This window comes from Calidris pugnax, unplaced genomic scaffold (assembly GCF_001431845.1).
Source record: "Calidris pugnax isolate Ruff unplaced genomic scaffold, ASM143184v1 scaffold111, whole genome shotgun sequence".
NCBI classification, from domain to species: Eukaryota; Metazoa; Chordata; class Aves; order Charadriiformes; family Scolopacidae; genus Calidris; species Calidris pugnax.
In genome coordinates, this window is record NW_015090872.1 from 1,262,228 (window position 1) to 1,288,720 (window position 26,493).

The 26,493-nt window shown below is 35.4% G+C and overlaps 1 protein-coding gene across 5 annotated transcripts in view; it reads left to right on the forward strand.

The window, feature by feature from the left end:
- Positions 1-26,493, forward strand: part of IFT80 (intraflagellar transport 80) — a 51,960-nt gene that overhangs the window by 23,121 nt on the left and 2,346 nt on the right. For 4 of the 5 annotated variants that reach the window (XM_014946037.1, XM_014946038.1, XM_014946039.1 and 1 more), the window contains 12 exons: positions 758-895; positions 8,549-8,728; positions 11,108-11,226; positions 12,090-12,164; positions 12,552-12,715; positions 17,083-17,147; positions 17,950-18,085; positions 18,764-18,911; positions 19,690-19,861; positions 22,646-22,735; positions 22,833-23,005; positions 24,140-24,263. In XM_014946037.1, the coding sequence (XP_014801523.1) occupies positions 758-895; positions 8,549-8,728; positions 11,108-11,226; positions 12,090-12,164; positions 12,552-12,715; positions 17,083-17,147; positions 17,950-18,085; positions 18,764-18,911; positions 19,690-19,861; positions 22,646-22,735; positions 22,833-23,005; positions 24,140-24,263 (1,584 nt within the window). Of the gene's footprint in view, positions 1-757; positions 896-8,548; positions 8,729-11,107; positions 11,227-12,089; positions 12,165-12,551; positions 12,716-17,082; positions 17,148-17,949; positions 18,086-18,763; positions 18,912-19,689; positions 19,862-20,823; positions 20,910-22,645; positions 22,736-22,832; positions 23,006-24,139; positions 24,264-26,493 lie in introns of those variants that run through there. The other variant, XR_001412499.1, reaches the window with a different exon arrangement.

The following is a 26,493-nucleotide window of genomic DNA, read 5'->3' on the forward strand; positions in this document are numbered from 1 at the left end:
AAGTTTATTATTTGTAAATACATCTTGTTCTCTCTACCAGTGTAAAATTAGATTATTTTTTTTTTAAAGTACAGCAGAATGAAAATAGGTCAAATGCATGTGAAAAAAAACTCTGAAAGAAAAATATGTAGAAATATAGAAATGATTACTTGAAATAGTATAAGCTCTGAGATATGCTGAAAATAGTAATGACATATAAAATTAGAGGAAATAAAGCTACTGTTTTCTATTACAGGAGCATTAGTGGATCCCTTAAGAAATTTTTTGGTTAGATATTTTGTATCCATACCAGAAAGCACATATTGTGTTTCTTCCCTTAAGTAGGAACTTACATGTCGATTCTATCATTCTCTAAGTAGATAATGGCTGTGATAAAAATGTACACAATTAGGAATTTTTTTTTAAAAATTATCAATGTGTTATCAAATTACTTCACTCTGTGAACTGGCTTCCTGGTATTTTGTTGATTTCAATCAGTAGGAAAAACTCTTTGGTCTGGAAATTTGCAGAGGTGCCTCATATTGTTGGGAACTGAGTGCAAATGGAATAAATCGTGTTTATTTAACAGACTTACAGTAATTTGCAGGAAACAAAACTAGTTAGTACAAAATATTTTATACACAATAATGTACCATGCTGTTGCAGCAAAGCAAAGTCTATTGCATTAGACAAGCCAATATTAATTAGAAACAACCTTTAATGAAAAGTGAACTATAATATGCAAAGTCTATATCAAAGATATGTAATTTTTTAAAAGGTTTGGGACAGTTACGGACGTCTCCTGTACAGCTCACAGTCCCATGAATATCCTATAACATCTATTGCCTGGGCTGGGGATGGAGAATTATTTGCTGTGGGGTCTTTTCATACTTTGCGTCTATGCGATAAAACTGGGGTAAGTAACAACTCTGAGAAATAGCAGATGTGGAATTGTACAGATTTATTGATAATACAGTATATATTCCTGATGATATCCATGCACGGGCAGGGCTTTTTATTAGCAAAAACTAGTCATGACTTCCAGCACCTTTCTACTGACCAAGATATTGCCTTATCGATCTCCCTAGCTGCGCTTCTAAATATGTTTTGAGTTGGATAAATTTATTTATGTCTTTCAGGACATAACATTTTTCTGTGCATTTTTTAGCTTTTTTCCTTAAAAACACCAAGAGTGGTAAACTGAAATAGATACACTATTGTATGGGTGAGGCTGACAATTTAAATTGCATTTTGCACTCAATATGGATTTATGCTTAAATGTGGCAAAGACTAGTGCAGCAGAAAAGGAGCAAAATACTAGATTTCTTTTTCTGCTGTCATCTATGCTGTTTTGTAGCCTATAGTTTTTGTTTCTGATCCCCGGGGCCTTACTGTTTTTCTTGCTAATTATTATGTAATAAAATTGACTATAACTATGGTTCCAACTCCTGCTAGCTGAATACAACTAATTTTTAAATCAGCATGTTGAATAGGCTTGTGGACTTTGTTGGAAATTTTAATGCAGATAGGTTTATTTTTTCATAAACTTAAGGGTTCTTTTACCTGCTTTATTACTCCACTCTTAAAGAAACAAAGACATGTACAGTAGCTAGTGCCAGACACTTTTGTCTGTTTAGCAGCTAACAATGATAATTTATTATCTTAAAAAGTCATGATTTTTCATGAAAGTTCCTTTCCTGACATTAAATGTAAATAGTTACTAAGGAACTAGCCTTGCTAGTATTGAGGGGAAAGCAAGAATGATTCACATACCACCAGAGTGATGGAGTTTGAAGAGAACCAGACCTGGCTTTTACTGGTCAACACAGACATTTTTATTATGTCTGATGTAATGGAGCTGTATTGGCAAATTGCTCCTCAGGGAGCCATCAGGCGATACATATATCATTAACTCTTCTCTAGCATATGTGTTCAGTTTGGGGACATAATTAAATTAAATTCTGTTAGCGTATGTTCTTTTCTCCTGTTCTTTCTACCTGGATACTTTGTTCTAGCAGCTTCATGTTAAAAAAAAGGAAACTACAAATATAGTAGTAACTTTAGAAGTTTTATTTCTTCATTTGAAAATCATTTGTGCTCCAATAGCACTGTATATCTAAAAGAAATTATTATGGCTAACCTACGGAATACCAAACAAAATATATTTAATGTTGAGATTTGTTGTCTGCTTTAATGCCCGTGATCATTAATCCCGCAGAGAGTGCTACATTAATTTTAAAGTACATATATTGAAACGTAAAGCTGGATGTATTGATGGACAGACGTTAGCCTTCCTGGTGTTCACAGCTTTTCAGAATCTAATCACTTGGATAGAGGGCAGTGCTTAAGAAGTTCATTTATGTAAGCTATTTCCTGTGGCTCTGCATGCTTCCCTTGACATTACTGATCAGGTCAAAATATTTACACAGTAAGAGATGGTAAGAATGACTGAAATTCACTGATTTCCTCCTTCCCCACTCCACTCCCACATAAATATCTTAGAAAATGGACCATACCCATCTGCTCCAAAGACAGGTTGCTTTCCCACTGCCTTGGAGAGTGTAGAAGGATAATTGATAAAAAACTTCAGAATGAAACACTGTGGTCAAATGAATGCTTTTAAAATTGACAACAAAAGTTAGCAAAGACAGACATCAAATATGTATTTTAATAATGCTGAATGTATTTATGCATTTGTTTAGGGGAGGCCTTTTAGATTTTCTTCCATTAATGATTTATTTACTATTTACCCTTAATGGGCATTGATCAGTTTGATTTGATTTTTGGTTGTTGTCATTTTTCCAAATTAATTGTACTCTTCCTGTTGACCATTTCTTCTGGTGATGTTTATCTACAGCCTGTTTTCATAAATAAATTGATGTTTGACTGCTAAATCTTGCCCTTTGATTAACTTTTATCTTGATTTCATCACCATGCTTAGCAAATGCCTTGTAATGAAAGCAAATCTCTGCATAAATCTGTAAGTTCAAGTTTTTAAATTGTTACGTACTTTCTACAAACTCTCTCTTTTATTTCAGAATGAATTGTGGCCATTTTACTAGATCAGTAGTTTGCATTTTTGACTGGTTCTGTTATACGTGGCTTTTTATAGTCTATGGCTTGCTCCATAGAATGTCTAATTTTGTTAGAAATTCTATAAAAAATATTTGGAAAACTTAAGAAAATTTAGGGAATGTTGCCTAATATCTATAGAAAATAAGGGAAAACTTTCTGCATATGTAACAGTTACTTCCCACCCACCACCCCATTTAAACCAAGTATGAGTACGGTGCTATGGCTAATATAAGCTATGTGATAACATGTTTCTATTCAGCTTTTTCTCAAAAAGATACAGACTTGAACTTCATGAAAGCTGATTAAATTAATTTGGTGTCCAGGGCTGGTCCTATGTTAAATAGTTGGGAGTGTTTGACCCTTTTTTCCTTATTTTTTAAACTATTGACAAATGAGGAAAAAAAAAATCTTAAGAATTTTAAAACTACAATGTAGCAGGTATCTACAGAGAAACTTCAAAATAATTTGTTTAGCATTAAAGCCATGATTTTCATTCAGGATAGTAAATTGTATGGCTATTGTAAAATTCACATAATTTATCCTTTAAATTAACATTACATATTATACAAATATAAAAGAGAGAGCGAGATTTTGAAAGTGAATGTGTACAAAGCATATGATTTCATTTTATTCTGACAGTCCTGAATTGTCCTAAACCAGAGCACTATGAAAACCCAAGTAAATCTGTTTTCTATACTTACAATGAGCTTTGATCCCATTACATTTAGTTTTAGTCTTGTTTTGCAGAGATATATGCTTTTGGCAGCCTAACAAAAATAAGGGGGTTTTTCTGTGCTGTCTCTATTTCATCTACCTTTATTAACAGTCATGATCCTGAATTCTTTGTAGCTCAATAAAAGAAAAAATATTACAAAGGTTTCCCATAAAGTTATGTTGTTGACCAATTCTTTCCAAGTTGGCATATTTTAATTTATTGGAATTGGCTAATATAACTTCTGGAAGAAAATGAAAACATATGGATCATCTATGGAAGTAATAATCTATTTAAAGAACTACATCATTGTTTCATTTTCTAAGGTTAAGAATTTATATGGGACAGTTTGTCATCCTATTTTTAGTTCTTGGGTCTAATAATTGTGAGAATGCGCTTGGATTTCAGAAGAATTTCAGATATCTTCTGTCTGGCTTTGTTCTAACACGCAGTTTAATACCTTACCTGGAGGTTGTGGCTTAGTTCTTGATAATTCACATTAATGACTGGGGCCAAGTCCAACAAATGTTTACAAAGGCAACAGGGATCCTTCACAGTTCTGTACGTCAATGGTTGTGTCAAGGATAGTTTCTCCTTTTTGGGTAAATTGCCCTGTATTCACAGGTAGCACTGGATTTCCTCACCTCCACTTACATATATTGTCTCTGGTTTGTAGAACCTTTTGTGGATTCCTCTATGGTAGGAATTAAAGCCTAATACATCTTATATTGTAAAAGATCATTATATTTATACTCAATAAAATATTGGGGGCTTGTATAGACATATAGACATATATATTACCCACAAGCTAATTCTAAGTATATACGTGTATTCAAGTGTTTCTAAGGCACCTAAATATGGATTTGCTTTGGATAATCGATTTTTATAATCTTGTAAGATTCAATTTACCTTCCATTACATCAGAAAATTAATAGTCATTTTCTGATGAGAAGCTTCTGAGCAGCTTGCTCCAAAGTGTTCATCGCTGAGACGTAGTGAGAGCTCATTGCCAGCTTTTAATGGACGTTCAGACTATAATGTATGTTCAGATGTCAGCTATCTCTGCAATAATGTGAAATGCCCTATGGGGCACAAGGAAAACTGAGCTTTCACTTTAAAAAAAGTAAATAAAATAATAAATAAGTAGAGATCCTCAGTTATTAGGACCTGAAACTTTCTGGGTCAGACTTGGGTCAGAGGAGGTTCTAGCACACTCGTCTTGGTTTATATCAATTGGGACATAAAAGGACAAGAGCATTTATTTGCCGTTAGTCCATTCTGCGCTCTGGTTTCCTGGAATGGATTGTGAAGGAGATTGCAGGTTTTCTTTTTCATAAACAAAGTCAAAATAATGGGCAAAGACTATAATTAAAGTCAGGGGACTTGGGTATGATGTGTAGGTTATGACACCAAGGGGAGGTTTGACGTTATCAGCTGTAGTTCTGTTTATGTCAGCATTCCCTGGGCAAAACTCCACGTACTGGTAAACAGAGCCGAAACAGGGACCAGCCAAGTGTCCTTTGCACAGCTGACATCACTATTACCCTTATGTTTTAAAATATACAAAAATGCTTTTTCTTCACTGTGTTTTTTTCAGAACGTTTATGCTGTGGTATTCTGTGGGTAACCATTCTTAACTTAATGCATTCAATCCAGAAATAATAACTAACTAGAACCTTCATATTGAGTCTTGGAGCATCATGTGAAAGACTGTCCTTGTTCCTGGGACACAGAGTTCTCTGAATCTGCTCATTGAAACGATTTCACCGACATCTCAAGAGCCCACTCAGTTTCCATTTATGGAAGTCAGACAGTATTCAATGACTATAGTACTTCATCTTTTTTACTACATTGTGCAATCAGAAAAGGGAGGCTTAAGTTATTGCTTTTATGTATTTATTTAATATAATGAAACTTTTCTAACTACTGTTTTTGTTCTTGAGAGAGTTCCTTGAATTAAATGAAAAATTAATTATGACACAGGAAAACTATAAGCCATACAGTAATACCAAAGTATAATATTGCAGTTAATGTTAGAACAACATTCATACAGTCATTCATATACTCATATTCATACTTTTTTTTTTTTAATGAGTGTGTCTAGGAAATACATAATAGCTATTTTGGGTTTTAAAAATTGTTCCTGTCTTAGAAATGGAGAGCTAAATGATTTTTATTATAACATTTTGTGCACATGATAAATGTACTGGACATCTGCAGGGAGTATGAATCATTGGAGTGTTCTGAATTATACGGAGAGCTTTCAAAAATAACTGGAAAATAAACTTTGTCATTGCTTTATATATTTTTTTTTAAATTTAGGTTGTAATCTGGAAATATTTTACTGAGTACTTCAAATGCCTGAAAAAAAAGGCTTCTGGTTCAAAAAAAAATGGTTTTGGAAATGTATCCTCTCAGAGGTGCAGTATATCTGCTATGCATAAGAAAGTAGCACCAAAGCCACATTCTTCAAGCTCCTTAAACTGGTTCTTAGTTGATGGCTTGATGCCCCTTTATTATTCATTCTGACTGATGAGTAGATTCTTGATCTAAGGGAAATGACCTTAGAAAGAACCTTGTCTGTTTGGGAGGATCCCAATATTCAGTTTTGAAACAGTACTTCTTCAAACTGTTCTCAGATAGATCACATCTGGCCAGCTGTGAAAAATATGTCTCAGACACGGGGTATTTAGAGCATTCTCTGAGTGTGCTTGTTACAGTCATTTGTCCTACAACCTCAAGAGCTTACTCATTTGCCATATAAGGATGTCAGACATAGTTAAATATTATGCTCTTAATTACTATAGAGTGTTTCATACAAAATTCATCCCGTTGAGACGGAAGAGTAGGTTATGGACTTTTCTCCAAAAATTGCCTTCCCCAACTGCGGATCGTACGGGCGGTGAATGGCGTGACTGTCAGCCAAGAGGCATGGAAGCCGAAGCCTTAAAATTGAGTGCTTGAAATTGGAAATTCAGTCAGTGCTGACATCGTCTTTCACTCACCCGTAGGCGCGTAGGCAGTAAAAGAGCCTTAAGTCAGTAGGTCATCTTACATACCACGCTGCAAATCATTAGCGCAACTGGGAGGTTGAATTTCATCCCATCGTGTTCCCTCGCTATTGAACATTCAAGTCTGACACCTTCATTTTATTGTAATTTTTGTGATTTCTTATAAATAATATGAAGACTGTATGAAGGACTTAGTATTTCTTGGGGTTTATGTGTACTGCAAAAGAAATCAGAATATGAAATGTGTTAGAAACATTAGGTGAGTATTTTCTTCCAACTGTCTCCCCTTTGGTATAATATCATGTATCCAAAAAGTCATGAGAATCCAATGTCCACATTTAACTTCAATCACATGTTTTTTTTCTTACTGATTCAATTCTTAAGATTTCAAATGTTTTTGAATATTCAGATAGTTCTTCAATTGCTAAATGCTTTAAAAAATATTCTGTTGCACATTTCTGAAGAGGTGATAGTTGAGATTCACTTCTAGTTTTAAAACCTGGCTTAATGTCTTCCTAAAACTCTGTAAAAAGGTTTTTTTCATTTTTTTGTCATCCACTTTCAGGAAAACACTTGTTGGGAGATTTGGAATGATTTGTACAATTTGTGTTTCCGAGGTGCAAGAAATAGAAAAAGTCTTGGCCTGAAAATTCTTCTTCTAGTTTTTGACAAGAATGTGTTAACAAGGATCTAGCTAAACTTTAGAGGAGCCTCGTACATAAGGCTGGGGGAATTTCACCGCAATACCACAGAAATGTGGTCTCTGGGTCCAAGCGAGCCTTTCCACTTTGCAAAACCCAGTTAGCAGGAAAATGTACAATGATGCCATTTTGCCTACCGGTTGAACTTCTAGCTCCATAGGAAAGCAGATACACTATTTATTTTGATAGTAAGATTCTGAAATACAGCTATTCGACCTGTGCCTCTGTGACATTAAACTGTGATACTCCTCTGGGAGCACCTCTTAATGAGTCTCAAACAAATGCAACGCACAGAGCTATTGGTTTTGGTTCTCTCCAGAGCTTTGGTGGCAGTGATTTCATTTTTTTTTCGTTTTCACTTTTTGTTGTTATTGCAAGCGTAGCGACTGGAAATTTTTCATACATCCTTCCCTTGTTCAGTAACAACAGAGAAAGGTAGGGCAAGGTATCTAGCTTCTTTTTTTATGTGTTAAGAGGAGGACAGTGAACAGGCATTGCTTTTGGTGCTTCTTATAATGCACTGATGTCCCTTACATTGGAAGCGTGGAGAGAAGCAACACAAGAGCTTTGCAGTTCTGTGTGTGCTGGGACAGGAGCACCATGTTCATACTGACTGGTTTTGCCAAGGCCTTGCTGTTTATAGCCAGGAACTGTGTCACTGCAGCACAAAGACTACATCACGCTTAAGACCATCACCCATTGCACCCATGTAACCATCATAATTGTTTCTAAGTATCTTCATTTAGTTTTTATGTAGGGATTGTCTAGATTCATTAATGACTGGGTATGCTTTATATTTATTATGACTAGGTACCTTTTACCTGATGTGCTTCAGGCATTGGGACATTTTTTCATTTCCACCATACCTGATGGTTTTCCTTTTTGTATCCCTGCTTTTCAAGAATCTGATTTAAATCTTATCTCTTTGGTTTGTTTATTTTAAGTTGTAACAAAAAGTTAGGTCATTGATGTTTCTTAAAAAATTATAACCATGCAAATCTGTGTATTACAACAAATGATTTCTTAAAAGTACCCAAAAAATTAAGAATTCTTTTCTTTTTTTCTGCAAGTGGTCTTATGCCTTAGAGAAGCCCAACACTGGCAGCATATTTAATATTGCTTGGTCTATTGATGGCACTCAACTAGCTGGAGCGTGTGGAAATGGACATGTCATTTTTGCCCATGTCGTGGAGCAACACTGGGAGTGGAAGAACTTTGAAATAACATTAATTAAGAGGAGAACCATGGAGGTAATCTTCACAGTTCTGAGGGGTGCATTCTGATTACCAGCTTTCTAAGGCTTTTTTTTAATTCAAAATGGGAATTTTTAATCCTTTTTTTTTACTGTGTATGTAGGGCTGAAAATGTTTAAGATCATAAAATGGCCAGAGTTAGCAAATTATGTAAATAATTACCAGCTGTACAGAAGATCCGCTCCATGTAAACCAAACCATACCACCAGATGGACCAGAATTACATAACCCAGAAGTGCTTTATCCTCCAGAAAAACGCAAAGCTCATTTGAAGAGCATGTGAAATTAGCTGTGGGAGGCCACTTACAAGAGAGAGATAATTTCAAGTGTAATGGAAATGTTTATGCAGAAAACAATACAAATACATGGGCCAAAAAAACCAAAGCATCATATTAAATAGCATTACAGTAACTGTCAGCAAAGATGAAGCTGTGTAACTAAGTGTAGATAATATAGAGGACTTTTCTTTACCTTATCTGCAGTCGTGAGTTGTTGGAGGCACCGATGCACTTCGTAATAGATAACGTATCCCTGTTGTTAATGAAGCTATGATGAATGTTGCTGTCTTAGGCCATTTCCAGATAAATTTGGTTGCTGACTATAACTGTAAAGAGTTGTAATGTGCTTTTCTGCACCACATATTGTATTACAGCCTAGATTGGGATCTTCCAAAGCTACAGACATTTCTCGTATATCATGTAACACGCACCAGGTACCTGTGTGGTGCTTCCAGCCCAGTACTGAGAAATAGGCATTGACCTCACTGGGAGCTGCCAAGTCTCAGCACTGCTGGAAATGAAACAGGCCCCTACATGTGGTTTCTGGAGCTTAAGTTTAGGATCCTTCTTTTGAAAAATCTTGGCCTGAATCCACATTTAGGTTACCAAATATCTGGGAATTAATACAAAAATATGAATTTTTACCTTCTAATTTGTCCTCTGTGTTCCCAGACACTGACTCACAACGTTCACTCTCTGAACACTGGGATAATATAAGATTTCCATTCTTACAAATTTTCCAAATTACACATTTGGTATTGGACACCAGGCCAATATTTTCAATATCGAAGTCAAGTTCCTAAATTTCCTAATTAGGTCCTTAAATGTTTTTCGGTCTTGATTCTTTTAATGTTGAATATGTAATTGGGAAAAGTTGTAACAACAGAAATGCTGTATTACATTTTGGTCCGGTGGGTGGGATAACATGAGTCAGTGTCTGGGAACACAGAAGACAAATTAGCAGGTAAAAATTCATATTTCTTCTTTCATTCCCAGACATCGACTCGTAACAGATGGGCTCTCTGAATAATCTCCAGGGTGTTTGAATATGCAAACAACTGAGGAAGTATAGCTAACCCTGATTCAGTACTAATGTTTTATTTTATTATTTTGTAGTGATTTTGTTTTATTCCTATATATTCATAGAGGAAAATATTGCCTAAGAAAAAGTTCTAGATGCATTCTTTTTTTCTGAGTACAATAGCTAAGTTAATTATGGACATATCACTGCAGTAGACATAGCAATTATTATGTCTTTGGAAATGGTTTCTAGGCTTTCATAATAATTGAGTTCAGTCCTTGTTTTGCAATTGGTTGCATAATGGAGAAAATCAAGAAGATGTTACCACCCTCAGAAGGGTGACATCTTAAAAAAAAAAAAATAAACCCAACAACCCACAAACAAACAAAAAAAAATCCCTGTCATAAGGTATCTCCTTAGATTTTAGCTGCCTAAAATCCTTGACCTCAAAATCTGTGTTGATTACAAGCAAACTGTGATTTTCTTGAAATATTGTCATTTGAGCAAATTTTCACAGAAATGGCAAGGACTCAACCTGCTTACCAAGGCTGTCTCCTGAATTTCCCTTACTTCAGAGTGTGGTAGCATTAAAATATATGCTAAAGCTGTATGTCTAGATTGAACATCTAGACAACATATCTTTATCCAGATCTTGGCTATTGCTGAATTCTTGTGATGGGATCACGGTGGGATTGCTGAAGTGTTATGTTTCAAATGTTTAAATAATCAGCAACTGAACGCTGAGTCTTAAAGTGGGAACTTTCAGACATCCTTGATCTCAGATGATTTTCTCAACCTCATGTATAATATTGCGTTTGTATCTTATGTATTCCAAGTATGCATGAATTGCTCCCTTCTTTAAGGACCTTCAGTAATTATTCTTTCTTTATTCAGAGTTTATATAACCTTTAAGTTTTCATTTGTGCTGTTAAAGTGCTTATTCCCACATAGATATGTTCTGCTAAAGGCATAATAGCATCAGCATGTGCTTATAATAAGAAAGAATATATTATTTCACTAATTAGTTTTCATTTCAGTTATTGTTGTTTTATTCAACCAAATTTTTCTTTTCATTAGGTGCACAATGTTATTAATGATGCAGTAGACTTGTTGGAATTCCGTGACAGGGTTATTAAGGCCTCTTTGAACTACGGGCATTTGGTTGTTTCAACTTCTCTTCAGTGTTATGTGTTTTCGTAAGTAATACAAATTCATGAAGCTTTCTCAAGTTTATCTGACAGGTGTAAGAGAGTAGCAGAAACTTTATTTGAAGTACAGTAGTTAATTTATTTTTTTTTCACTAATTGAAATATTCTATGGAACTTAGCATTGCCTACAACAAAATGTATTGGAGTATAGTTGCCTCCTCCCCCCATCATCCTTTCTTCTGGTGCCACGACTGCCTGTTTATTTTGCTACAAAAATTTGACATGTAGAGGCAGAGAAATGAAATTTTCTTTTCAGGTAGAGGCAGCAGGAATGGTGGCTGGATGCGAGTGTGTCTGTCTCAGTTATGTGCCTCCATCTAGGGACTCCTGTTTTTTTGGATTCTGCTTCTGGCATACCACTATTTTGGAATAGGATAGGAATGATTCAATCCCCCATCATGTTTTAAGAACATGATATTCTGTTTCATATGCTGAAATTTAAAGTTCAGTCCTAAGGGCACTTATCTGTTCAGTGAGATGACTAATGCTGAACAATAATGCAGTCTGTAATAGGGTACACAAGAGAAAGACTCTGTCCTACCTCTGGATCACTGTAAAAGGGTTGAACCATGATTCAGAAATATTTTAAATAGATGTTTGTTACATATAAATATGATGTTGGTGTTTGTTAAGACCCCTAGGTCAGCAGCTGCTGGTGTGAAGGGACCATACTGCATGGTTATCAGTGTTACTTGGCTTCCTAAATGCTGTTTTCCTTTTGAAAACCTCCCTTTTTAGGACTATTAGATGATTAAAATGCGTGTGCTTTATTTAGTGAAATTCAACTTTGTATTTGCAATGATATGTGAAGATTAGTGGTTTTAATGAATGATGACTTTTTTTTTTCCCAGTACAAAGAACTGGAATACACCACTGATCTTTGACCTGAAGGAAGGAACAGTTAGTTTGATTCTACAAGCAGAAAGGTACCTTAGTTCTTGCAATGCTCCCTATTGAATGTACACACACACAGTGTTGTCTCGTGGGGTGATGTGTGGGGATTGCTGCCTGCAGCTCTATGCTTTGTCATCACGAGTTATAAGATTTAAATCTTACAATATCTATAAGAGATAAAATCATAGTGATTCCAGATAATAAAGAATTTCTCATGGAAAAACATAACATTTATATTAAAACTGAAATCTTCCATACAGAGCTTTCAGAATACCAACTTTGAAATGTAGGGCTTAGAAACCACGTCATTTAACTAGAAACAATTGCAGGATATCAGAAAATTACTTTCTAATTGTTGAAACTCATCATGCTTTTCTGTATTATTTAATGATTTACATTTTTGTTGGGATTTTTTTTAGGCATTTTCTTCTTGTAGATGGTGGAGGACTTTATTTATATTCATATGAAGGAAGATTAATTTCCTCTCCAAAATTTCCAGGAATGAGAACAGACATTTTAAATGCCCAGATGGTATCTTTGAGTAATGATACTCTAGCAGTAAAAGACAAAGCTGATGAAAAGGGTAAGTTCTTCTCCATTCTAATAGCTCTATATTTGCTAATAATTCATTGTGAAGTTTTCAATATCTTCATGTTTAATTTTGCTTAGCATAGTTAAGGTAAAAAGAAAGCATAAAGCATAAACAGTTTATCTAGATTATAAATTAAAGATAATATTATTATCAAAATGAATTAAAACAGTGGGTCTTGCTTAACTTTGATTAAAATAAAGAGAAACAGCTCTGAACTTTCATTTGTACATAATGCATCAGAGAACCATGGAATATTTACAGTGAATACTTGAATGGTACATTTTTACTCCGATGTGATTTTTCTAAAGAAGTGCCTCAGCAATGTTTTTCTGCTAGACTCCTGCTCTTAGAAGCTACCAGTACATTAACTGTAATTAATTTTAGTTCTCCGATGTCCTTTTAGGTTTTTTTGGTTTTGTATCTTTACAGCATGTAAGTTTTGTGTGCAGCTGATGTGAGGCTGTGATGTTCGGTCTCAGTGTTGTGTTCTTGAAGGTCTTTGTGCTCTTAACTTTTGTGTTTTGGCATCAAAAGCACTATAATTATAAAACACAGCATGGCCAAATGAACTTAGGTAAATTTTTGCATTAACGAATGCTACAGGAATATCTTTTTCTCAGTCAGCTTTTTTCCTCTGTTCTATCTCTTGATGCAAACGTGTAGTTTACCTGTGAAACAATTTAAATTTGGAGTGTCTGCTGGAGACAGACGCTTGCATTGCTGGATAAGGCATGGCTGTGACTTTTGACTTCACAGCTGTGCCATTTATAGGGCAGACAGATGTTGGGTGCCGGGCTGCAGTGCTGTCAGGAGCTGTGTTTCTCCTGCGATGTGGCCAGGCAGGGGATTACCAGTGGGAGTAACTGTGCAAGGAGGTGCTGTTACTGCAGAGTGAAACACTGAAAACTTCCTGCCCGTGGTTCCAGCTGACACAAACTCAATCAGTTTTCTATAACTGTTATCCTAGACTTAATGATTAGATTTTAAACAGTTTCAGAATTTTAGAATTCTTTGTCTTGCAGCAAAGGATAATCATATTTATCTTCTTTTTTTTTTTCCATAGAAAAAGAAACCTTTCAGTGGGCAGTACAACAGACAAAAAAAGATCCTGGTTACTATAGGCATTGAATTAGTCCTTTAGTACTGATTGCGTGGTAGTTTTCTCAGCATGTAACCCACAACTTAAATTACTTGATTACTGAAAAAAAACCTTGTAATATTCCTTTAAAATATCCCTCCCCAGGCAAAAGAAAAATTAGGTGAGGTTTTTCTCACTTCCTTGTTACAAAGCATTTTTGCTGTTCTGAACAACTTAGATGTATGGGGTTTTTTTCTTGTACATTCTTATCTTTTATGTGAAAACAAATACTTTCATTATCACACAGCTATTTTAGATATCTATTTTAGATATCTATGTTAGATATTATTAATTTTGAATAATTACTGTAAAGAGTAGTGATGTAAAAGTAATACGCATCTCATTTTTAAGGGCAACTACTTCAGAAAATATTATCCTGAAGCATCAAGACATTAAAGATACCAAAACCAGCTGTATAATAAATAATGGATTTTAATTAAGAAAAATATATTTCAGTGTAAATTTTCAGAACAAAAAAGTGGTTTGCAAAAAAGAGATAAGTAAAGAGTGACATCTTATTTCTCATCTTGTCTCTTTTTACTCTGTATTTATATTATACAAGTGTATGTATGTTTGTTTATATTTTATTTAATTTTATTGCCATATTGACACCTTGATGCAGTTAGAATAAAAACAATAAAAGTATTTTAAATAAGTTGAGGTTATATAGAAAATTCATCCATAAATATTGACTGCTGTCTGTATGCATGCACATTTAAGATTTTGATGGTAAATTCACTCTTTTGCCCTGTTTCCCTGCCCGTATTTCTGCACAGACTGAAGAACATCTCCGTCTTCCAACCATTCCTGGTAGTGTCCTGCAAATCTTCTCAGCCTGTCTGCAGGCAAATGGTCATCAAAACTGTAGTTTACAGAGGCTGGGTTTCTGGCTGGGTCTTTAAGATAAACTCTTCAAGTGATCCTGTTGATAGGAGCTTCCATCAGGGCAATAAGTAGGGGTGGCTTGTTTTTTTTTCTATTTCAGATATGAGCCCCACTAGTAGTGGTAAAAGTCCTTATAATATGCCAGCACATGGGAAAAGAGATTCTTGGCACAGGAAGCTGTGGTTTATCTAGGCCTTTGTATTCTTCTCGACTCACCCCAGCAGAAGCAGTTTTTTTCTTTGCCTTATTTTGAGGGCAGGTCTGTTTTTCACAGTGCAGTGCATTACAGAAATATCTAAGATAGCTCACTTTGATACAGGAAGCAGTTCACACATCATAGCATGGAGCTCTCTGCCAGCTAATTTGCTCTGAAGCAGAGAGAGAGATGACTTGCTGTGCTTCACTGTTGCTGTTCCTTGCATAGTCTTCCTTTTTCAGCCATTTAGAAAAAGGTTTGGTACCTCTGCATTTACTGTCCTTCCTCGGTGTCTCATGAAGCTGGAAGAGGGAGGGGACCCTGTTCTCAAAAGGGAACTGCTGGCCCTGGGAGCAGTTATTCTGTGATAATAAAACACGTGGTAAAAGGCACACAGGAGCTGTTCTTTCTCTGGATGCTCAAAGTGAGAGAATGCCCTTTGTTTATAATTTTTTTTAATATATATATATATATATATAAAATATATATATTTTAGGTTCTAAATGATTGTAAAGGGATGTGAAGTTTTTCCAGATAGGGGGAAAAAAACCCCAAACAACCCCAAACATATTTTCTGAAATACCTTAGTAAGCATTGTAGATTAAAGTGATCCAATTTTATTTGTCATTTAGGTACAGTGGTTTTCTTTAAAACTCTCTTGATCTCACTTCCTATAGCTAGAACAGTAGCAGCAATTTTGGCTGCTATAGCTAGATCAAAATAAATTTCAGGCAGGGGGCTATGCATAGATGTGAGAAAAATACCACTTCTCAGCAGCAACTAGTTTTCTTCTGTATATTCATCCAGCTGCCAGGAACAAAGCTTGTGCAAAACCCTTTTTTCTCCTCCTCTGCAAGCTCAAGCAATGCTTTCTGAACACCTGCTCTTACAGTTGCGTTGTTTTGTTTTGGTTTTTTTGTTTTTTTTTTTAAATTCTGCCTGTATAACCATTGACCTCAAACCAACATCCTGTGTCCCAGTGAAAGAAAGGCAGAGCGGGATTAACATGTTAAACATCGCCATCCTTTGGAGTGAACGTGTATGTTCATCTCAGGCTGTGTGCTGACAGGTGATGTGTTCAACCCGCAGGTGGGGTGTGTTACTGAACATCTGAAATGTTCCTCTCACATCTGTGTTTCCCACAAACTAATGTGCTATCACGTGCTTTAAATTACAGCTGATGTTCTTTCTAGCGTTACTGGTTTTTTTACATTTGAATACTCTACCTATATCTGTCTGAATTTGTGTGTGTGTTCACAGACTATATATAAAATATGGATGAGTAATTTTTGAACACACATGGGTGTGTATGCGCCACACATCTAAGTCTATATAGAGACAGAAAGAAAGAAGGAAGGAAAGAAGGAAAAAAAGAGAAACTTTAATTTTAGGCAAGTTGCAAATTTGAGTCTTCACTGGATATCCCAGGAATACAGATGATGGAAGTGGGTTTTTTTGGAGCATTTTTTTTTTGTTTTCTTTTTCTTTTTTTTGAGGGCAAAACAGGGAGAGTGGAAAAGATGGACTTTTGGTAAAGAATGCAACAATTACATATAAAATTCAAGCGTACCTGGATAAAGCAGATACTTTTTGAAGAAGCCAGTTATTCGTGTATTGTCATTACCTGTATGACCACGACAAGCAGAAACCCTGAACTGTCCTGGAAGAAAGTATGCCTCGGGACCACTGTATGAAGAATTCAGAATAGAGCAAATTATTAACAAAATAGAGAATGCTTCTGCAGAATGTTTTACCCAATAGTTTAAAGGACAACTTTCTATCTATCTGATACTGATTCCTTTAGGAAAATATATCAGTCGATGATAGGACTTCCTAAAGTTTCATATTTATCAAAATTGTGGATTAAGAAAAAATAATGATATTTGAGAATTTTCACAGATAACTAATTGTGAAATGAGATTTTTCCTAAACTCAGCAGACTGTGCCAGTTACATCATTCCAACTCTAAGATTTATTTTTTTTTTGACCAGAGTGTGAAAGTCACTGGTTAATTTAGTAACCAGTAATAAGTATCCAGTTGCAGTAAATTATACTCTGAAAATGAATGGAACTGCTTGAAAAGTATATGGAGAACTGTTGCTTTTAACTAATAAACCATATAATTTTTTTTCCCTTCAGTTATCTACATATTTGAAGCTTTATCTGGAAAGCCTTTGGGTGATGGAAAACCTCTAACCCATAAGGTAAGGTGAAGGATATAGTGTCTCTTTGTTATTGTACTTTGAAATGAAGAATCATTAATGGGTTTCCTCAGTAAGGGGTCTAATAACCTATTAAAAGTTTACAATCTTAATAGAAAGGAGCTTGGCAACTCTCTAGCTGAGTCATAGAACAACAAAAATCAGATTGTTTATGCAGTGTTGATGTGCAAAGGGATATACTGTAGGATGTGTTTGGTTACCAGCACGTTTCCCATGCACATAAGAGTTTGAAACTACAGGTAAATAGTTTTGTTCAGCAGTAAAACTGATGAATCAAGTTTCCTTTGCATGTACTGCAAAGCAACTTCTATTAGTGCTGGCCTGTTGTTAACACTGAAGAAAAGAATATCAGTGCAAGTTGTCTCTTTTCAGTCTGAGCTTTTACTGATTTTACTTCAAAAATGATTGCCTGAACTGTGTTTTACTTTTCTTCACTCTTTCAGTATACAGCAAAAGCAAAATTAAGCAGCTTCTATGGAGAGAGGAGTAGACATTCATCTTTTAGACAGCTTTTGCTTTGGGACTGCTGCTTGTATTTTTGTAGTTTTATGGTAAATTCCTGAACTGCTCTTCTCTGTTGTAGCTTTGTTTTAATCTGCATGAAATTCAATTTATATAGTTCTTCATTCAACAGAGAAGACACACATAAAGTGTCTTCACAATCTAATTTTTTGAGAGTTTTTTGCCTTGTCTTTAGTAAAGCCTTCATTTGTTTGAATGTCACATGCTTTCTGTGATATGAATCTCCAAAATAAAAATCAGATATTTTCTTTTTCCTTTTCAGACGGAAATTGTGGAGATTGCTTTGGACCAGAAAGGACTTACAAGTGAAAGAAAAATAGCTTTTATTGATAAGAACAGAGATCTTTACATTACTTCAGTGAAGCGGTTTGGAAAAGAACAGAAGATTGTCAAAATAGGTTAGAAAAACTCAAAATAACCTTTAACTGCATGCTAGCAGATACACTTTTATCTAGTACAAGACACAACAGTTTGCTTTTTAATTAACAGTGAAATTAAACTTAAAAGGCATTAGAAGTAGTCCTGTGGCTTTCATAAGATAGTGGTAGAAATAATTTTAGCACAAGATATCTAAATACTGATAATTTTTATATCGGTTACATGTAAAGCAGTTGTTAACATTTAAGCCCTTGTTATTACATTCCAGAGAAAGCAGCTCAGTGGATATTGGAGACGGATGTATTCCTCAGAATTATTCAATACAGAATCTTTCAGACATTTTTCTTACAAATGCAAATTCTTAAGTTCATAATATCTTTAATTAAAAGTTTCAATGCTGTAGACGGATGTGTGATCCTATAAGTATGAAGGTGCGGTCTGACCATTGTATTAATTTTCATCTCCAGTCTCAAAACTAAGTCGAAAAAACATTTTTCTGAGAAGAACTTTCTTTCAGAAAGAGAACTGAATTAGGCTGAAAGTTGGTAAGATGTTACCTTACAAACTAGGAAGTTAAAACCAGTCCTTATAATAGGAATTAAAAGTTGCTAATAATTTACCCTTGCGTTTAAAAAAATGTACCTTTATTTTGAAGTTTCTTGTGGAAATGCATATTATTCTCTTATCTTTAAATATAGGGACAATGGTTCAAACTTTGGCTTGGAATGACACATCTAACATTCTCTGTGGGATTCAAGATACCCGGTTTACAGTCTGGTACTACCCCAACACAGTCTATGTAGACAAAGATCTTTTGCCAAAAACTTTGTATGAAAAAGATGCAAGGTAATATATCCTTTTTGGTCAAAATAGTATTATGTATTTTAACTAGTTTCCTTCTTCCTTAAAGAATTTTGTTAATTTGGCAGTTGAAGTAGAAGCCAGGGTTGCAACTTCTAAAATTCTTGTCATGTTACTACTTCTTGATTAGCAAATGAGGACAAAGTGTTTTATAAGGTATATCATAAAGTTTGGAGTTGAAATGACAACAAGCAGTGTAGAAGTAGAACAGCAGCTTGATGCAAACAAAATTTTAATCATACCTCATGAAATATTGCCTTAGTTATTTGTAAACAGACAAACAAACAAAAAAGATCTCTTTAAAGTATCTGTTGGAGATTAAAAGTATCAAGATACTAGGTCACAGGTAATATTATTTCTAGCTCAGCATGTTTATTTTACATGCTTACTTCAGCCTGTATACTTTGTGATATGAAATTCTTCATAAAGAATACCTGAATATATTATTATTTCATTCTAAGAGTTATGGGAGCCCTAATATTTTTAACAGAAAAGTGTATTTGAAAATTTTTGCACAAATAGCCAGTTTGCATTGGCCTTATGGTCAGTGAATGTGTGTGACTGTAATTTTATTTTCAGAGAACATTACAACTGCCTGTTGGATATAACTATTGAATAACTAGGTGCTTAGATTTCTATATGCTCTGAAAACTAATTATAATCATGTTGTAATTTTGAAACAAATATTTATTTTTTTTAAATTCCTAATGTTCTTCCCGTACAAAAGAAGTGAATATTAACTTACTTTTCTTTCTCTATCCAGTGGATTTAGCAAAAATCCGCAGATTGTACATTTTGTAGGAAATCAAATAACAATTAGAAGAGCAGATGGTTCACTTATTCACCTTAATATTTCACCTTATCCTGCGATTCTTCATGAATATGTTAGTAGTTCTAAATGGGAAGATGCTGTCAGATTGTGTCGCTTTGTCAAGGTAAATGCTAATTATTAGGAACTTTAATAATGATAATTGCAGATCAGATGCTACATCTCATTTCCATTCTTCTGCTTTGTTGCTGATTCTTTTTGGGCTGGTTGTGAAAAATGGTACATTTTTCATAATTACATAATATACATAATTTTGTAATTTTCATTGTACATAATAAAAATTCTTATTTTTATTCACACCAAAGTCCAGATGGATTGAACACAAATACTCACAGAAGTTAGTAATGAGCGTATGTTTTCAGGACTAGGCTTTAATATAATCAAATAAAAATGATCTACATCTCCACATACAGTTGCCTAGTATTTTTCGGATTCTATTTCACTTGGTTTTGTTTGTTGTTTTTTTTTCCCTTTGCTTTCTTTTGCATGTATTTAGGCAACAGCAACAGATAAGGTGAGTCTGGCAGTCTTTAAAACAGAGAAAAAAAAATCTCCCTGAATCCTGCCTCCTTTCCCCCATTTACTCGTAGAAAAGAGTTTAGAATTTTTATGTGGTTATCATGACCTTAAATGTGTATTTAAAATATTTTTGTATTTGTATTATTAGAACAATACACATACAGATAATTTGGGTTGTATGATAATTTTTATTTTGAGTGTTACCCCTTTAATATTAGGCTTTTATTCCAGTATTTGGCAGTGGGAAGTGGGATTTCAAATTTGAAATGCAGTATTATGTTAATGTTTTTGAGAAACCTAAATGCATCATCTTTAAAAATAAAACATCTGTTTTGGGTGGTAATATTCATAACATTATTTCTTTCTGATTGATATGAAGGTCTTCTAATTTTCAGGGATTTTCATTGTCAAACTCTTAATGCATCCTCTTCATTCTTATGGGTAGCATCATCCAGTTAGTTTAATCATACTTAAAAGGAAAAGTGTTTAAAATTTTCAGTGCTTTTTTTTATAAAATGCCATGCTTTTTCACTGTCCCTTTTTTTTAAGAGCTTTTCCTCATTAGTCCACATCTGTCAACAAGGGGGAAAACATGAAGAGTATTCACATCCTCTGGTTTTAAGCATCTAAGTCAGGTACCTATGTCTCAGTCTTTGAAGTCTTTTCCTTTCCATTGATGAAAAAAGGAAGTTTTGGGCTTTGATAGAAGGTGATCTAAACCGGCCTAAACTAGATGGTGTGAATATCCTTTCTGTTTCACAATTTGTGTTGCCTGGGCTGAGGGATGACCTGGAATACCCTTACAGCGCAGGAAACAGAGAGCCATCACAGCTGGGCTTGCCCTGACTATTTTGTTTATCTTTCATGATTCCTGAACTCTTCATGGAGATACAGGGCTATTTTGTTGATTTTGGCAAGCCAGGTAGACAGTTCAAAGTCAGTAGTAACAACTTTCTGAAGAGAGAACAGCAGGACATATTAGTGAAAAACTCCTAGAAAATTGGTCTCTTGCATAATTTCAGGCTGAGCTTTCACATTTTATCCCTATTTTTCTAGATAATAGGGAAGTGGGAAGAGAACGTGACAAAGATTTTACAAGCATTTGATTCTCTGAACAACTTTATTCCTCCCAAATTCTGGGCTACCAGCAGGAAGGTTAATCTTGTCCTGAGTCATGGTAAAGAGTAGAAACACGTGGCCAGAGTAGGAAGAGGTGCAGAGATGATGATAGGGAAGCCACAGCCTCAGGCTGAATTACTCTATTTCATTGGCTTTTGTGGCTCTTAACAGTTTTGTTTCATACAAAAGCAATTGTAAGACAGCAGGGCATTGGAAATATGTTTAGAGCATACTCAGTGTAGGTGTTTATTCTGATTTAAGTCAATAGTAATCCTATTCTGCTTCAAAAAACCTATTCACACCACAAAGTCTTTATTTTCAATTTTGTTATTGAACATATTTAAAATTATTGAAACCCACTTAATTCCTAGTGTACATGCCAACAAGCGTGTTCAAAATATTTTTGCTGCCTGAACTGTAGCCTAAACTATATTAGCTAATATGTTTTAACAGTATTGTCATGTTATCAGACTTGAAAAGGGAAGAAATGTCAGGTTTTTCCTAAATGTTTTTCTGAGTTAGTGTGATTTCCTTAAGGTTTAAAAAAATTAAATGCAAAAGTCATGAAAATAGAAAGCAAGGGTGTAGTATTCTTACCGCTAGGTTTTTCTAGTTGTTAATTCTAAACATAAAATGTACTGAAAATATCACAAAGGAGACAGAACTTTTGAAGCTCTGATTTACTTTTCAGCAGGTTCATAGTCTGTTCTACAGTCAAGTAATTTTTTTTCCTTTCTCTTTCATTTGTAGTACCTTTATGATGAATGTGCAGTTAGTGTTATTGTCAGCATCATGGTTCCAATACAGTTGTTTGTGAAGCCAGCTTCACATTTGCCAGGTTAAAATACTTTTGTTTACTCTACAACCAGTGCTTTTGGTTTCCACAGGTAGTGACAGGGACACCAGTGATGAGGTCGTAAAGCGACACTATGGCAAGAGTTCATTACTGGCTGAGACGCTGAAAACTAATGATTTATTCAGCCACACTACCAGTCTCACCTAATCACAGCATCAGCTTTTCCGTAATGAAGGAGTTCTGAGAAATAATTTAGTGACTCTCTAATAAGAGACTTTGTCGAGGTCCTCAAACCAGGACAGACTTAGACTTTGGTGCCATAAACGGCACACTGAGAAGTGTTGTGTTGTTATACATTATTTTCAGGACTTGCATACTCCCTTTGAGAAATTATTTGTAGCATGATAATAAATATTTGAAGTTTTAGGAGTTGCATTTTTTTTTTTTAAATTCCAGGATCAAACTATGTGGGCATGTTTAGCTGCTATGGCAGTTGCCAACAAAGACATGGCTACAGCAGAAATCGCCTATGCATCAATTGGTGAGGTAAGAAAATGGTGTTATTTATTCCCAGTGAAATTGTTGCAAAACTAATTTTATGAATTAATTTCCCTTATTAAACTTTTGTACGTCTCGTTAACAGATTGACAAAGTTCAATATATCAATTCCATCAAAGATCTTCCATCAAAAGAGTCAAGGATGGCTCATATCATGCTGTTCAGTGGAAACACCCAAGAAGCTGAAACCCTGCTTCTTCAAACAGGCCTTATTTATCAAGCTATTCAAGTCAACATTAATCTTTACAATTGGGATAGGTACTATTTCTTCAAACATAGTATGTTTATAAGCAGTATTACTGAGGTAACATGTAAATTACTTAGATCAGTTGTTCTCTTGCAGTTTTTTAGCTGACTAATTTCCTATCTGTAATTGCCCAGAGCTGTAAAAAGATTAAGTTAATCATATCCTGACAATAACCAAAGAACTAACTGGTTTTGTATCATATTTAGAAGATACAAATATTCTGTGATAAACGTCCAAAACATGCTTGGAAGGATTTTAAAGTAACATTTTGCTTTTCCGTTATTTTTAACACAGAAAAGTCCTTCATGGTACCTCAAACTGTATGTGACCCTCAAAGAATTAAGGCTGTTTTGAAATGTCTTGTTGCTAAAAATAGATATGTGGCTATTCAGACTCCCAGCACTGTGTAGGTGGATGAAATATGAATTAGGCCTGAGAAAACAAAGTAGGAATTTCTCCTTTAAACAAAACCCCACGTTTTCTAACAGAATCTTCTAATTTCTCTGCTATTATATTTATATCACTGTAGGCAAAAAGTTGTTTTTCCCCATGTATCTGAGGGGTTTTTTATTATGTTGCCTAATACGTACCATTTAAAATCTGTATCTCAAACAGAAGTACATACTTATTCCTTATGCCATTGAGAAGAAAACAGATGTCAGAGTAATTCAATGACTAATCTTTCCCACCTATAGAATATTCATAAATGCTATAAATGCTGTGTAGCATACACCATAAGTGTGTATATGACACTGTTCAGAAGTGATTCCTGACTATAACAGAGTTATTAAAAATTATTACTTCTGCCCCTTTATACTGAGAGTGCTAAATTCTAACCATCCTGCTTTATTTCTTGGAAATGAAAAGACTCTTCTTCTCAAAATCCAAAGATGTGATGAGGTTGTCAACAGAAATAATTGTTGACTATCTTTCATAGCATGCATCATAAAGCGGAGAGTCTCCCTCGCTGGCTACTTTTAACCTCCTGTGATTGATACTAATGTAAAACTGCTTGGCACTATAGATTAGGAATCTTTGCCTGCAGCCCAAACGCTTTTCAGCGTATCGTTTTGCAAAACCGTGGTGATTGTAGTTGTGCCAGAGCATTTCTATAGCCTGACAAGCCCATTTCTGTTTCATTCCAGGGCTCTCGAACTAGCGGTAAAGCACAAGACACATGTTGACACGGTCCTGGCTTATCGACAAAAGTTCCTTGAGGACTTTGGTAAAAAAGAGACGAACAAAAGATTTTTGCAATATGCAGAAGGTGTAAGTATTCCTCAGAATTATTCCTGCAGCTTTAGGTCAGCCTGCTCTTTGTAGCCAGTTTAGGGGGGTACGAGGGGAATTGCTCTTACATTTTCCTTCTTTGGTTCAAATGTGGACATAAATCTTAAGACTTTTATATCTGAGTAAAAGTTCATAGCTTAATGTGTGGCTACTTGGCTAGTAACAGTTGCACATGTGTCCATTTCTGGGCTCCCCAGTTCAAGAAGGACAGGCAGCTGCTGGAGAGGGTACAGCAAAGGGCTGCAGAGATTATTAGGGGACTAGAACATCTCTCTTATGAGGAAAGGCTGAGGGACTTGGGTCTTTTTAGTCTGGAGAAGAGAAGATTCAGGGGGGGATCTGATCAACACCTATAAATACTTAAAGGGTGGGTGTCAAGAGGATGGGGCCAGTCTTTTTTCAGTGGTTCCCAGTGACAGGACAAGAGGTAACGGGCACGAACTTGAACATAGGAAGTTCCATCTAAACATGAGGAGGAATGCCATTTACTTTGAGGATGACAGAGAACTGGAACAGGCTGACCAGAGGGGTGGTGGAGTGTCTGTCTCTGGAGACATTCAAAACCTGCCTGGACATGCTCCTGTGCAACCTGCTCAAGGTGGACCTGCTCTGGCAGGGGGGGTTGGATCATCCTCAGGGATGATCTCCAGAGGTCCCTTCCAACCCCATGTCATTCTGTGATTCTGAGATTCTGTGTGTTTTATTTGAAGGCACAGATACAGAATGTATATATTTAGTATCTGGCAAGGATTACACAAATGAAGGCACAGTTGTTTTCTATAAACAGGGAGCTACAGACCTTAGTATGGTTGAATCTGTAATTCTTAAATGTCTTCAACATTTTTATGTAATTTTATGGATAGCAACAATAACAAATGTTGAAGGTATCCAGATATATATTAAGAGTTGACTACGAACCATTCTGCCAAATATGATAAATAGCTAGATTTCAATTTCATCAAACCTCTGGAAACTCTCTCCATCAGTAGGTCATTTCAATTTATTAGCAGTTCACAGATCTCAAAGGCTGAGGACAGATCTTGCAGTTCATAAGCTAGAAGTATCTTAGATTCCAGTGGAGAACTTCTGCGCATTTCCCCTTATGAGAGGCACCCACACGTGCACCCTGGAGAGCAATTCCACTGAGCAGCCCTGATGTCCTTCCTGCTCTTCCCCTCACTGTTCCTAAGTGTTCTGAGGGGGAAACTGTAAAAAGAGTTGTGCACTTTGACTGCGTCACATCCTTTCATCCACTGTAGCTGATGGATGAGGAAATAACTCCAAGCTGTTAGCTCAACTCCTTTGATTGGACAGTGCCCATTACACTTTCAGTAAAGCTTGATTTCTAATGTAAGTCATTAGCTTTTAGCACTTGTAGGGATGTTTCATTTCCTAAATGAGAATAAAATTCTGCACAGTATCTAGCCCCCCAATGAACCATTCTGCAGCACTTTACCTAGAAAATACAGAAAAATAACAGAACAGTTTCCAAGCACTCTTAGGCAGCAATTTTGGCTACTGTGCTGGAAGTATGACTTCTACATACTTTAAATCCATTACTGAGCAAAAATAATGCTAATCCCTTGATGCATTTGACAGAGACTTTTGAGATAATACTGTCTTGTCTTTAAATAATCAAGAAAGCTGTAGTTTCTGGAAGGGTTCCTGAGCAATAACACCTTGTGTGACACTAGTGGAGCCTGTTTCACCTTCAACTCAGTCTTGAAACTTGGGTGTCAGACTGCAGAAGGTTCCTGGAGTATAGAAGTCCTTGAGCTGTATTCTGCATCCATGTTCTGGGTCTTGTCTGGTGGACCTGAAACTGTGAGGGAACCTACTTAATGGATTTTAAGTTCTTGGTTTACAGTGCTAATTAAATTCTTAATGCAGACTGTTAGACTCCTGTAGCAAAGTTAGAAGGAAATATTAAGGGCATCGAAGAGAAAAGCAAGATTTTGTGCTGCTGCTCATTCTCAGGGAAGGAAAAAAAAAAAGGGGTCTCAATTTCCCTCTTACCACCTAAAACTCCTTCAGGCTTGAGTAGGGAGCTCTTACATCTTTTCTATAATGCAGCTGAGACCACTGACCTGCAATCAGATACGGAATCTAAACAATGTGCTTAGTTGTTACATCTCACATCTTTATATATAAGGTATTACGAACCTGATATGTATACTGAGAATCCATATCTTGGCAGTTACTAGGTGTC